This window comes from Hemitrygon akajei, chromosome 3 (genome assembly GCF_048418815.1).
Source record: "Hemitrygon akajei chromosome 3, sHemAka1.3, whole genome shotgun sequence".
Classification (NCBI taxonomy): Eukaryota; Metazoa; Chordata; class Chondrichthyes; order Myliobatiformes; family Dasyatidae; genus Hemitrygon; species Hemitrygon akajei.
In genome coordinates this window covers 43,688,951-43,704,524 of record NC_133126.1, presented here as the reverse complement: position 1 = coordinate 43,704,524, position 15,574 = coordinate 43,688,951, and the positions used below count along the sequence as shown (strand labels likewise).

The 15,574-nt window shown below is 37.5% G+C and overlaps 1 protein-coding gene across 2 annotated transcripts in view; it reads right to left on the bottom strand.

Annotated features, from left to right (window-relative positions):
• Window positions 1–11,659: 11,659 nt before the first annotated feature.
• The window catches only part of rcor1 (REST corepressor 1), a 119,512-nt gene continuing 115,597 nt past the window's right edge, over window positions 11,660–15,574 (bottom strand). For both annotated transcript variants that reach the window (XM_073039712.1, XM_073039711.1), the window contains exon 12: window positions 11,660–13,855. In XM_073039712.1, the coding sequence (XP_072895813.1) occupies window position 13,855 (1 nt within the window). In that variant the 3' untranslated portion in view covers window positions 11,660–13,854. The remainder of the gene's footprint in view (window positions 13,856–15,574) is intronic.

Here is a 15,574-nt window from a genome sequence, read left to right as displayed (position 1 = left end):
ACTCCCAGGTCTTTAAGTTTGGGATTACAGTATTGAAGGTGGAGCTATGGTCTATCAACAATAAAGTTACAGGTCCTTTGCTGTCCAGATGTTCCCAAAATAAATGTAGGGCCAGGGAGGTGGCATCCACTGTAGATCTGGTTTAGTGGTAGGTGAATTGCAATGGGCCATCTGGATTGGTGGCCGAGTCTTTGAACATGGACCAATCTACTGGCTCAAAGCTGTCATGTAGCAGTTCATCCATCTTATCAGACCAGCACTGCAGGACCCTGTGCTAGATCAGCTTCTGTTTGTCTGCAGGGAGAAGAGCAGAGCCTGGACTCACTAACGAGTGGGTGGTGGGAGGTGGGGGTTGGGGGAGAAAGGAGGGCACTCAATAGCATCTTTGATGGTTGTACGGCAATGAGTGGGGGGTTTTTGAGCCTCTGGGGGGCAGGAGACGTGCTGGTAGTATTTTGGTAACTACATCCTCAAGAGTGATTGTCTGGTTGAAGTCACTGGTGATTAAAAGGACCATGTTTCAAGGCTGTTGATCATTTTTAGTGCATGCAGGCTTCATGCTCGTCTGGGTTGGGGGGCAGACTGCCTTTGGTACAGCTGAAATAAAGTCCTGTGAGAGACAGTATGGGCAACACTCCACCTTCAGATATTCCAAGCTGGGTGAACAGAAACTTGGAGAGCCAGTAGATGTTCTTTACTTGGATGTTCATGCCTTTGACAAGGTGCTGCAGATGAGGCTGCTAAACAAAATAAGAGCCCATGATTTTACAGGAAAGATACTAGCATGGACAGAAGTTTGGCTGACTGGCAGAAAGGAAAGAGTGGGAATAAAGGGGGAATGTTCTGGTATGCTGCCAGTGACTAGTGGTGTTCTGCAGAGGCTGGTGTTGAATCCACTACTTTTCACATTGTGTTAATGATCTGGATGACAGAATTAATGGCTTTGTGGCCAAGTTTGCAGGTGATACAAATATAGGTGGAGGGACAGGCAGTGTTGAAGTAATGTGAAGAACTTGGACAGATTAGGAGAATGGGCAAAGAAGGAATAAAAGCATAGACTATTTTCTAAACAGGGGCCCAAATCAGAACTCAAGGGGTGCAAAAGGACTTGGGAGTCCTAGTGCACGGTTCCCTGAAGGTTAACTTGCAGGTTGAGCAAGAAAGACAAATACAGTATACAAGAATTTAAAAGTAAGGACGTAATGTGGGGGCTTTACAAGGCTTTGGGGGTCAGGCCAAATCTGGAGTATTATGAGCACATATGGCACATATTTTTGAAAGGATGTGCTGGCATTAGAGATGGTTCACAAGAATTAACCTGGGAATGAAAAGGTTAATATGTGTCCAGCCCTGTACTCATTGGAGTTGAGAATGAGTGAGGATCTCATTGAAACCTACCAGATATTGAAAGGCCTAGAATGGATGTGGAGAGGTTGCTTCCAATAATGACAGAGTCTAGGACCAGGGGGAATGGCCTCAGAATAAGACATCCCTTTGAAGATGAGCAGCAATTTCTTTAGCCAGAAAGTACTTAATCTATTGTATTCATTGGCACAGCTGGTTGTGGTGGCCATGTCATTGTGTATACTTAAAGCAGAGATTGATAAGTTCTTGATTAGTAAGGGTGTCAAGGGTTATGAAGAAAGCAAGAGAAGAGGTTGAGGGGTTAAATAACTCAGCCATGATTGAATTAATGAGCAGACTTAATGGGCCAAATGGCCTAATTGTGCTCCTGTGTCTTATGGTCCTCTTCCCCCTTCTGCTTGTTTATGATGGTAATGCTTTTCCTCATGGAGTCTGACATGGAAATCAGTAAGACTGCAAAGAGTGAAAAGGTGCATATAAAGCAACCATCCTGCAAGAAATTGAGTTTGTTCTCACCTGTCCTATCCTACACCTCCTTACACTTCTTAGACGAGATTAACAGTAGTGTATTGCACGTATTCTGTATTTATATTTGAACAGGGCTTTGTTTCTGGTGATTGGATGGGTACACGCTACTTGGAGGATGACACTTGAAAGGTATTACTGCTCTCTGCATTTCTCTTTTCTGTCATTACACTATAAAAGGTAATAGGCTTGTTGATTAGTTTCAAATGATTATTTTCTATGAACTGATACCTTTATGAATCACAATATTTTCGAGCCTGCTTACTTCATGAATTGTGTACCCTCCCTACCCAAAGGGAGTTTCATAACCTAGAATAGCACCATAATAGGCTATTAGAGGTGAAGTGGAGACAGGAAATCGATTCTCCTGCTGTGCCCACAAATTGTTAGTAAGTGTGAGTGGGAAGTCAGGCTTGAGCTGGTAAATTGGAAGAACATACAGAACACATGGTTCTAGAATGAAAAAATATGCAAACTCTTTGCTAAAAAGGCAGGACGTGCACAGGAATTCATACAAGCCTGCTTTTGCAGGTGCATCTTAAACACACTGAACCTGCATTGAAACCTGCCCTTAATACAGTTGCTAAGTCACTAACTGAGGCACAGCAAACGTTTGTGGGATCGACAGAGTCAGGTTTCTGACAGTTGTTACCTATAGGTTAACATGTGTCCGTGAACAAAAATGCTTCAAGGAAAAGTATTAGGAATATATAATTTCTTTTAGAAATGCATCAAGCCCTGCGCACACTTCTTGTCAACCAATTACTTCACAAACACAGTATTTTGGTAGAATCAGCTGATTCGAGGTAAACTGCCAAAATGCTATAATTGTGAAGAGATTGGATGATGCATTTCTTTGGGCCACTTCCTGTTATTCAGTTTCCACTCTAAATTACCAAAGGGGAATACAGTTTTCTGTCCTCCCTTTGTTGTGGATAACGGAACCAGACTCCAAACTAGGTTTCTGACTTCATTTCCTTTTCAACCTTTGATATCGTCCAGCACGGCCAGCTTGCCTGGAAACTCTTCAGTATTAACTTGGCTCAATGGAGTATCTCTTAGAATAAACTAGCACACATTTCAACTCGACCCTTCAAGCAGTAGTTCATCACCAAAATTTATTTTCAACACTTGCAGTTGAGTCCTGTTGGAAAATTTCATTTTCCGCTGATAAGTACTATTTCACTGGGCAAGTTTTCTTTCTTGTGGTACAAGGCGGCAAAACTGACAGGATGTATTCATCATCTACTCTGCTTTAGACCACCAAACAGGAAACAATACAATACAAATTAGTGGGTATAGTTCTCGATTCAGTGGCAAAATGAAGACTGTTTATGGAGACCATATTTTTTCAATTTATTGTGGGCAGTACTTCAGGAAATTATTTAGTAAATCCAAGTCATATAGATATATATACACACACACACACACACACACACACAATATCACTTGTTCTTAATGATGTTTAGAAATTGACTGCTTTTAAGTCTCAACTCAGAAGTGCCACTACACTCTTAATCTACAGCCAATTTCTGACCAAGCAGCAACTGAGGTTTCTCCAAACTGTGTTTGAAACATTTTTGTAATTTACTGTCCTTCAACCATTGTAGCTAATAAGAAATCTAATAGATTTCATGAATTAGTTATTGATTGCAGTGATAGTGCAACTTATTTGGCATTTTGTTCTGATTATTGCCAAGCATCACCTCATCTGTCCACCACCCCGAAGCTCTATACACAATTATAGTAATCTTCTTTGCTAATGATAAAACACAGATAAAAGGCCAACTACAATTCTGGAAAGTTCCTGCATGCCACCTGAAGCATTAGACAGGAAGCACCTGAGGCTTGGTGCAGGAAAGCCCCATTTAATTGTTTTAGACAGTAGTAGGCCAACTGCTAATTTGGAACCAGTCCAGAATACAGCCTTACAAATACGTACATATTTCAAAACCAGAACTCCCAGTCAGATATCCTTCCAAACCAATCAAGAGCAGCGTCACGTCACACCATATAATACTACATTATACAAGATTCACATGGCAAAATAAACCACTGACATCTTTCCACCTCCCCACCCCCCACCTCCCCCAAGGTTGGATCCATGTCAGGTCCAAATAACCTACATACCAGGAAATGCAAAATAACTATTGAAAAAGTAGGAATTTTTCAAATATAGCATTTATCTTGTAGAGATTTCCTGCAATTAGTCAAAATAGTTGGTATTGTTTACAAAAAACACTTACAGTAAAAATACCAGACTTAACAGGGCATGGTACATATCCAAAAACATCCATATCATCACTTTATTTAGTAAGTTAGGAATAATTTGAAACCATTACATTGCAAGGCTGACCACCTTTTCCTTCCCTTGACAATACTTATTTAGATAAATAAAAAATATACACTTGTATACAGGTTATGTCTGACTGACAGGGAAATCTGATTTTTCACAAACTGCTTCAAAGCTATACATAAAACTTATAAATGGATACATTTTTGAAACAAATGATTTCATGGAATTCATTATTGATTGGGTATCATTTAATTATGAGTATTAGGGTGACTATTTATAAAGAGACTGCTATAGAAAGCAGCTACTTTTGAGAGGAATTGGCTTATGGACAGTTTTCAGAACAGAACCATTATGTAAGCTGGGTCTTCAGTATTAACTAAAATATCTCAGTCTTAGGGTAAAAAATTTACAAGCTACAAACTAGAAAAATTAATACTTTGTGGCAGAACTTTATCATTTACAGTGATTGAGTGCATGGTTTGGTTTCCATACAGGAATAAAGCTTTAATCACAAAGATATGTATCATACTGAGAAACTACTGCAATGCCCTACTTATGTCTACAACAGTTAACCGTTAACTTAGATCATTAACTCTGACCTCAATTATAGTTTGAATGCCTTAGTTGTCTTATCATCTGATATAATTGAGCTTTATTTCATTTGGATCTTTCCAAACAAAAATAACTAAGCTTATTATGCTAAAAGCAGGGTTATGTGAACAATTTAAACCTGATAAAGTGATCAATTTTGTTTGTTGTCTTTTATTTTAAAGGTAGCTTTAAGATCTCTCTTGGAATTGAACAAAATAATATCCATGTGTTAAAAGATTACAGCTATGGCCTCAATGCCATCCAATTCTCAAATGCAGAAAATAATTTGTAATAATTGAGCATAAAGGCACAAAACTAATTATTTTTAGCATTCTGCATTAAAAAAATTCATACAATTCGAAGTTTTTAAACCAATCCAGCTTATTAATGACAGAAAGCGATGTTGACAGCAATCAATTGACACCAATAATCAGTTTACTGATCCCAGTTTGTAATTTACCAGATTCACTTGAATCTAACCTTGCTTCAAAAATGGACCAATAGGCTTTATTTCTAATGAGTAGTGAGGTTACTGCTCTTGACATCGAGGCAGCATCTGAGTATGACAGAGAATCACTGAAAAATCTGGGCACCAAAAGGGAAGGCACCCCAAGTGCGAAGTTATATATCCTCAATGAAAAACAGAAAAGATAGTTGTGGTTGTTTGATGCCAATAATCCCAACCTATGGACATCACTGAAGGAGTTAATAGGTCCAACTATGCTTAGCTGTTTAATTAATGACCTTCCTTCACCATAAGGTCAGAATTGTTTAAAGGTTGACTGACGATTAATTTCATTCACACACAGCAACTGAGAAGATCAAGTTATTCATGCTCACTTGTAGAAGACCACAAGACCTAGGCCATTTTGTCCATTGAGTCAGCTCTGCCATTCCATCACAGCTGATTTATTATCCTTCTCAACCCCATTCTCCTGCCTTCTCCCCATAACGTTACTATCAACCTCCACTTTGAACAGACTCGAGACAATATGTATGCATGGGCTAATAGGTGGCACATAACAATTAGTTCAAAAAAATGTCAGGCAATGATCATCAAGAGAAGGCTTGGATGCACAGTTGCATTACCATCACCAAGCTGTTAACATCTTGGGGTCAACACTGGTCAGAAACTCAGCTGGTCCACTCGCATTAACAGACCTTAGTGAGTAACACTCCAAAGTCTTTCCAAGGACAGTACAAATCAGTAATGTTATGGAATACTCCCCAAAGCTTTAATTGACTTGTCCTTTATTGTGGACACATACCCTGGTTTGATTTACCCACTCTTGAAAACATCTCTACCTGTAGAATGCCATGCATCTTCAGATCTTGTGCTTCATTAAGATTACCCTTAATCTCCTAAATTCAAAAGATTCAATTTCATTATCCACTCCTGATAGGTCAACCATCTCATCTCAAGAATTAATCAAGTGAAGCTCCTTTGGACTACCACTAGTGTTGTTATATCCTTTAAAAAAAGGAACAAGAGCTACCTTACAATAAAAAGCTATCACAATGAAGTCCCATTCTAAGACTGGAAGATAAAAAACTCAAGATCATACATTAGTGTATTGGAGTGTGCATGTGCAATTTGCTCCTGTTTCTCTGACTTCAAGAGTCCAACATCAAAAATTTATTGCAAAAAAAATTGCATAAATGCACTTCTTCCATTAATTGTGCAGAATTACTTGCTAAGGTATAAAATTATAGTTGTATTCACGTTTAGTGTATTTTAAATAATAATTTGAATCATTAACTCACATTACAAATGCTCTGTAAACACTGTCACACTGTGCTTTTTGGTGAGAGCTGTGTGCCCTTATGAAGGTTTGGACTTCAAAAATCAGACAGCAGGCTGCAATAGCACTTTCCGTGCAAAGATGCTTATGGCATGCCAGAGGTGAAAAACTTTTAGAAAAAGTGTAAAAAATGGCAAAATAACAAAAAGAGAAAGTGTAGATATATATCAAAACCTATAGGAATGAAGCCCCAAACATCTCTCTGAAGTAATACACCTCACCTTACCATACAACTTCTCCCTTCCCCACTCTCTCCAAAATGAACCTTTAAGTAAGGATCTCATTACTCTAGGAGAAAAGGGATGGCCATTCTTTGGAATGTGGGGGAGTTGTTACCATGAGCCTGAACAATTACACAAAAACCAAAATTCAGGAATTCCCATCCTTTTTCATGATCACAAATACATTCATCACAACATTGTGCAACAAATCAATAACTAACCGAAAAGGATCTAGTGCTTTCCCAGTGTTTATGATGAATAAACTCTTCTTGGCCTTCCTTTCTTTGGCTTGACTTGTACCTGGCTGGAAGCCCAAGAGGAGTTTATTTGTAATAACTAACCATTTTCCAGGAGCCAGCATCAAGCATGTTCCACCAAAAACTGGCAGTGTTTTTTTTGTAAGACAGCCCACCCTTCAGTCGGGTCCCCTCCCAAAAATGGAAGCAACAGGATCTATCACAGAATGCCACTGTCCTGGAGTGTGCAAATACTGTGATAGCGTGTGAACCCGATACACATAACATCAGTCCTGCTCTGTCAGCACTATGGCATTATAAGACCATAAGACATAGGAGCAGAATTAGGCCATTTGACCCATTGAGTCTACTCCACCATTCAATCATGGCTGATCCTTTCCTCCCCTTCCCCCTTCCTCAGCCCCACTCCCTGGCTTTCTCTCCATATCCTTTGATGCCATGGCCAATCAAGAACTCATCAATCTCTGCCTTAAAAACATCCAGCAGCCTGGCCTCCACAGCTGCCTGTGGTAATAAATTCATCCCTGGCTAAAGAAATTTCTTTGAATCTGGATGCCCCTTTATCCTAAGGCTGTGTTCTCTTGTCTTAGACTCTTCCACCATAGGAAACATCCTTTCCACATCTACTGTCTAGGCCTTTCAAGATTTGAAAGGTTTCAATGAGATTCCCCCTCACCCTTCCAAATTCCAGTGAGTACAGACCCAGAGCCATCAAACATTCCTCATATGATTTCATTCCCAGAATCATCCTTGTGAACCTCCTCTGAATCTTCGCCAATGTCAGTCCAAAACTGTTCATAATACTCAAGATGAGGCCTCACCAATGTCTTATAAAGCCTCAGCATCACATCCCTGCTCTTGTATTCTACACCTCTTGAAATGAATGCCAACATTGCATTTGCCTTCCTCACCTCTGACTCAACCTGCAAGTTAAACCTTAGGATGTTCTGCACAAGGACTCCCAAGTCCCTTTGCATCTCATTTGGATTTTCTCCCCATTTTGAAAATAGACCACACATTTATTTCTACTACCAAAGCGCATGACCATGCATTTTCCAACATTGTATTTCATTTGCCACTTTCTTGCCTATTCTCCTATCTGTCCTTTTGCAGCCTTCCCATTTCCTCAACATTATCTACCCCTCCACCAATCTTAGTATCATCTACAAACCTGGCAACAAAGCCATCTATTCCATCAACTAAATCATTGATATACAGCATAAAAAGCGGTCCCAACACTGACCCCTGCAGAACACCAATAGTCACTGGCAGCCAACTAGAAAAGGATCCTTTTATTCCCACTCGCTGCCTCCTATCAATCAGCCAATGCTCTAACCATGCTAGTAACTGTCCTGTAATACCATGGGCTCTTAACTTGATAAGCAGCCTCATGTATGGCCTCTTCTCAAAGGCTTCTGTAAGTCCAAATATACAACATCCACTGCATCCTCTTTATTTATCCTACTTGTAATCTCCTCAGTTCGGTATGGCAGTTTCAGTGGGCACGAACTAAACTGCTTAATAAGAAATAAAATTCTAATTTGTCTCAACATGATCATGTCCCCCTTTGTTTAAATAGGCTGAAGTATATAAAAAGAACATTACCAATAGAAATACATGGTTTATTACTGCAATAAATCTAAATGTACTACATACTAATAATCCCTTGATTTAACTGTGCCAACACATTTTCTGCAAAAGAAATTTTAAAAACAAACAATTCTGCTCTGTACACCATCTTCAGTGCACAATTAGCCATCCCATTTTGAAGCTCTCATCTGCTGGCAGTCAAATGACTCCCTGTTGCAAATGAGAGACAATGTAAAGTTACATGTCTGTTGCAATATTATTTCAAAAAAGCCTGGAAGGCTTGTGCAAATACATTTTTCTTTTTTAATGTCTGCCTTAAGGCACTCTGTGACTCTGGATTAACCACATAGCGCAGTTTTGAAGCAAAGGATTATTAAATAATCAGAATTCAGTTTTCATTTAGTGTTATTGAATTCAGTCATACTTATGTATAATCTACCTGAATAACACATTTTGCTCACCTTTCTCCAGCATGTTCGTACTGCATGATTTTTGTCAGATGGATGGATTGAGGAAGCGTGAATAGAAGGGGCATGATGCCATATTACAATGCTTATCTACTCCAAAGCAGGCTGTATTTAACTGCACTGTAAATATTTTTTTATCCAGTCCTAAGAATCAGATGTATAATTGTCAAATGAAAATATTAGATGAGAAATTTTACACTAAGTAGAACTGGTTATTTACATCTAGAGCAAACGCTGTAACATATTAGTTATGTTTTTCACCATTTTGAATCCCTGCTTTCTCCATTTTCCACTCAGCACCTTAAACATGTTTCAGTATTTAACTATTTGAAACGCCACCTAACTCCAGAAGTGTATACTTTACCCAATAAATTCAGCATTAGCCTTGAGAACCCCATGACTGCTGGGAGAGGGACGTGGGCAGAATGCAAGTTCCACATTTCTATTCTCTTTTATGTGACAAAATACATCTTGACAGTAAACTTCGAGTTGCAAATCTTTGAATCTTTCATATGGTTTTATGTTGAGGTCTGATAGAGGTTTCTGGGAAACACCATTTAATACTTCTTAGTAATTATGCCATTTTGATCAGTCCTGCTCACAATTTCCATTTCCAAGCCAACTACCAAGTTATTTAACATGATTAACTCCAATTCTATAAATCTTGTGTGCATCTTTATCACATGCATGTTGAAAATCCAAATTAATAACCTTTTCTGAATTCCTAATCATATTAATGATTTCTTCAAAAAAATTCAAATACTTGGGCATAATTATCTGTCAAAAATTCCCATCAACTCTGATCAGCTGATACTTGTCCCTTTGTCAGGCTGTCTCCAGTAAAAACTTTGATATAGATTTATCAATCGTGCTGTATTTCACTTGAATTGTCAAAATATTTAACTCTGCTGTCCTTTTTAGTATCTATCCAACACTGTTGGTGAATTGTACTTGCCTGATCCTTTTTTAAAATAAATACATACCCCAGGGTTGTTGCCAGAGTATCAGCCACACCTGAGCATACATCCTTGACCCACTTATTTCTACACAAAAGGTTTCCAAAAACAACAATTCAAAAGCAAACTCTTTATGTGCAAACTAGCAACTCCTAAATCCAAAATCATTACCAGCTCTTTCAACACCTTTTTATTCTCACTGAACCAGACTGGTTGTCTAATACTTGATAATGCATGAGCAGGAATTTCCTCCAAATACAAAGTAGATAAAAATCTATGTTATTATTTCCAATAGAGACTTCATTGCTTGGCAAGATTCCAACATCTTCTTTACAATACATTTAATTTTTGACTCAAAACTTTAAATATCTTACCTGTACCATCACTAGCTCCTCCTATTTCCACTTAAGTAAATGCAACTATCCTAATCTCTATCCCAGTTTGACTAGTGCTGAAACTGTCAATTATGTTTCTGCTCTCCCTAGGATTTACTATTCTAATGAATTCCTGATTGTCGCCCCTTAATTCTAACATCTGGTCATCTAAAGTTCTGCTGACTATGAGCTAACACTAAATTTCAGCTCATCCCAAACAACTCAATTTCTTATTCTCAAAACCCTCTATCCCTCCAACCTTAAGTGTACTGACGTCAGACAGAGTTCCGATCAAAACATTGGTTGCCCATTTCCCTCCACAGATGCTACCCGGCCTGCTGAATTCCTCCATCTTTTAAGTATAGACTCCAACTCCAAGGTTTGCCGTCTCTTGTAACTCTCAGTTATGGTTGCTTGTTCATTCTCCAATTTAATCAACTCCTTTATTCTTAGAACATGGAACAGTACATCACATAACAGGCCTTTTGTTTCATGATGTTGTGCCAAACTAATTAATTTGTAATCAAACTAATCCTTTTTACCACATCCTTCCAAAACCTGCCTATCAGAGGGCCCCTTGAATGCCCTCCCTTGAAGCACCTTTTCTCCTGTTAAAACTCCAAAGCTCTTGAATCCCCTAAACAAAAAAAAAACTTCCTTTTTACCACCTTGAAGTGCTCACAGTTAATTTTGTTCTGCTATGTTTATGGTAGAATATGACTTGTTGATAATTATTTTCTAATACACGCCTGAAATGCTTTTAACTTACAAGATGATGGCTTTAGTTACTGCAATGTTTCTTTACAGTTACTAACTGCCAAGTTATTTAAAAATTATTAAAATTCAATTCAGTTCAACAGTTCTCCATTTGAACAGCTTGACTTCATCCCCATTTCAAATTTGTTTGCATAAACAAATTATCAGTTTTTAGATAATTTTACAAATAATCATTTTGCATATACAGGTGTCCCCCACTTTACGAATGTTCGCTTTATGCCACTTTGCTTTTACAAAAGACCTACATTAGTAACCTGTTTTCGCATTACAAAGATTTTTGCATTTATGAAAATTTTTCCCATATAAATTAATGGTTCTTCGCTTTATGCCATTCCAGTTTAAGAAGGGTTTCATAGGAACACTCTACCTTTGTAAAGGGGGGGGGGGGGGATGGGGGGACACCTGTACTTGAATGTGTAATAAATGTGGTCATGTTGAGAAACTTTCAAATAGTGGTTTATTTAACTGTAATCACACTTTGAGTTACTTTAGTTGGCTGTCAACTCAGAAAGATAATCTAAAAATAAAAACTTATAAATTTGTTTAAATAGCCACTTGAGTTTTAAATTTAGAGGAAACAAATGACAGAACATCTAAAAACAATATGTTATAACTTGTAAGGTGACCATTTGTTCCTCAAACTTCTCAAAGCACACAAGGTATCCTATTCGTATAGTCTGCCTATAATGGCATTTTTTTCAAAATACTTTAATCATTGCTTAACTTGGCTAACTTCTTTAAAGTTTATTCACTTTAATGGAATACAATGGATAATTTTGTTTTGCATAGTGTGGTTTGTAAATAATTAACTGTCTTGGTATCCAAGTATTTTATGCAAGGATTTTAAAAAAATTTTCAAGGTGGCATTTCAAACATAAGACAGTGTATTTTAGCTAATGTTTGCAACTTGAAACCAAGTACTTTCTTTTTTCCCCTCTTTAAGCTAAAAATGTTTATACCGGACACTGCATATTTTATGACACTTCCATGACTGTTCCAACAATCACAAGCACAAAAACTTATTAAAAAATACAAGATTCTGGAAGGTTAAACCATAGAAAAATAGAAATGATTTGTTACTTCTTTTTGAAAATGGCCTTCAAAAGCCATTTTGCTTTATCAAAACTTGTGTGCATATTGAGAAGTTAGAAGTACAATTTTATACAAGTGGCATTTAGAAATTTTCAATTTGTTCTTTCTTTGATCGATGATTGTTTATCCTTCCCACTTTTACTGAATGCAATAACATAATTATATTTTCTTAAAAATATACAGTTAGCAAGAGCCCTGCCCAATATTCAAAGCAGTACTGTAATATAACCATTTCTCAATGTGGAACCATGATACATAATGCTTAAAACCTTGGAAATAATTAGAATTATTTCTCACTAACAATTATTTCTCAGTTAAAATTAGCAGTAACAGGCAATAAAATATAAATCTGCAATATAAACACATCGACTTTTCTTTTAAAAAAGAACATCCTATTGAGCACATCAAGAGGCTATATAAAAACATGCTCAATTTATTGCAAACTAAATCCTTTTTTTTTGAAATTCTGGCAAACATCACTACATATCAGCAGCAACCCATAAGCAATTTTAACAAACTTAATTTAGAAAATTCTAAATGCTGGAATATTACTCCCAGAAAGGACTAATAATGGTTTGCATTTCAGGCAAATATTAAAGTAGAAATTGTAAACACCCATTCTTACACAAAAACATGCATAGACTCAAATGACTTTGTTGAACCCAATGGATCTGTAGCGCATTGTGCTTAACCCTTATCATACTGAATAAGCAGGAACTCCATATGGTTAGCACACCTAATTCTGCAATGAACTCCATACAGCTTAGCTGTGCTAATATTCTATACCTGAATATGATCAGTTTCAGTATAGTAACTGAAATATTCAAGTTAAAGTTCTCTCCATACTTGATGTGGAAGAACTACTCTAAAAAACTGTACAGCAAACTAGATGAAACTTAAATAAAAACAGATCATTTTTTTCTTTTTGTGAAAATGCTAGTTAAAGGCCCTTCAAGTTTCCTCAGACATGGGAGGTATGTTTAAAGTCTATGAGACAGTCCAAACTACAGTTAAAGTACCCAATAATTTAGAGACAGTTCCGACATCCATTTTCTGTACGCCAGTTAATACAATATACAATCATGGCATTCACATTAAATCATAAAATATTTGTGAGGGAAGTATCAAAGATGTGTCTAATGGCAGTCACCATTCCAAAAATATACAAATTATTAATGCCCTGTGGACATTAAATCATGAACTGGTTAAGTGTAAAACAATACATTCACAAACGTTTTTTGTGAACTCCATATTTTGTTTAGAAGCATGCAGAACCAAAGTTTTTTTTTTCGTGATTCTGATGAAAAGTAGAAGTTTCCTGGTGACAGTCAGGGTAAGGCAGAAGGGTCCAATTGTGAATATTGCAGCTTTTTGGTGTTAAGCTGGAAGCTGGTCCTGGTGAGTTTGTGGAGGTGGTTGGTTGAAGTTTGGCATTGTTGGATGACCTGGACAAAACAGCAGTCAAGATAGCAAGTTCAGGTCATCTACTGAATGTCATTCTCACGATGCAGAATGGTATCTTACATCAAGCACAGAAGGAACCTGAAAAAGATTGTTTAAAAATACCATTAGCACAGAATTTCAAAATTATTTTAGTCAAATTTAGGATTTTTTTTTTTAAAAACGAGTCTTTGCCTAACAAGTATTGAGATTTCTGCATACATATTTACAATATTTGAGGGGATCCAAGTCAAAGCAGAAGTACTTATATTATTCATATACACTGAGTATATGTTTATAAGTACATCATGCAGAAAGGAATTGGTGACTATTTCAATGATTCTGCTTTAACCATAATGCAGCCCCACAGAAAGAAAAACTTCCCTTTTATTGTGCACCTTTTAATGTTAGTGTTGCCTGTCCTTGAGAACCAGTTTTTTTAAACCCTCTAAAGATATTAAAGCTGCCCCGAAATCTATAACAAGAACCCAGTAATTCAGTGCAAAGCGTTCTTAAATATAATGGAGGGGAGGGATAGTGGGGAGTGGGAGCAAAGAAAAGATTGAAAGTGCTGATTTCTTGCTGTGGCGCATTTTATTCATATGAACATTATTCATTTGTTAACCTGAATGAATGCAATAAAAATATTTGATCATTTGTCAAGAACATCACAATCATATTTAATTAACCCCCATCTTTTCTTCTGCAGATACTCACTTCATGATGTAACTACAATGGATGAAAATAAAATAGTGCAGGTGCTGGAGGTACACAGCAGGTCAGGCATCATCAGGTTAGTAACTTCAGTTTTGATGAATTAGTGTACCACTTTTTCAAAATAAAGTACAAAGCAGATAAATAACAGGAGGAACAGAACAAACTCTTGATTGTGTAGAAGGCAGGTATAATTTAAAGATAGCAGAGATGGCAATATGAGTTAAGATGAGTTTCCATCTTACCAACAGAATTATTACCAGAATCTGCTCTTCAAAGAAAAACATGGTCAGTTGTTTGTTGATAAACGAGAAGCTAGACTGGACTGCCAACACAGATGCCTTGTGCAGGAAGGCACAGAGTCGACTGTACTTCCTTAGAAGGTTGGCGTCATTCAATGTCTGCAGTGAGATGCTGAAGATGTTCTATAGGTCAGTTGTTGAGAGCGCCCTCTTCTTTGTGGTGGCGTGTTGGGGAGGAAGCATTAAGAAGAAGGACGCCTCACGTCTTAATAAGCTGATAAGGAAGGCGGGCTCTGTCGTGGGCAAAGTACTGGAGAGTTTAACATCGGTAGCTGAGCGAAGGGCGCTGAGTAGGCTACGGTCAATTATGGAAAACCCTGAACATCCTCTACATAGCACCATCCAGAGACAGAGAAGCAGTTTCAGCGACAGGTTACTGTCGATGCAATGCTCCTCAGACAGGATGAAGAGGTCAATACTCCCCAATGCCATTAGGCTTTACAATTCAACTGCCAGGACTTAAGAACTTTTTTTTAAAGCTATTATTAATGCTTTTTGAGTTAGTGATTTAGATGCATATCATATTATTACTGAGTTAAGTATTGTATGTAATGAGTTTTTGCTACAACAAGTGTATGGGACATTGGAAAAAATGTTGAATTTCCCCATGGGGATGAATAAAGTATCTATCTATCTATCTATCTATCTATCTAAACCAAGATCTAGCCTGGTCAATGTTCTTTCTTGGTAGCAAGTAATTACCTTAGTGCCCAACTTGAACTATGAAGGTCAGCAAAACATTATCAACCTGAATTTTGACCCCCCCCCCCCCCCCACCCCACACCCAGCACTATGAGAGCAAAGA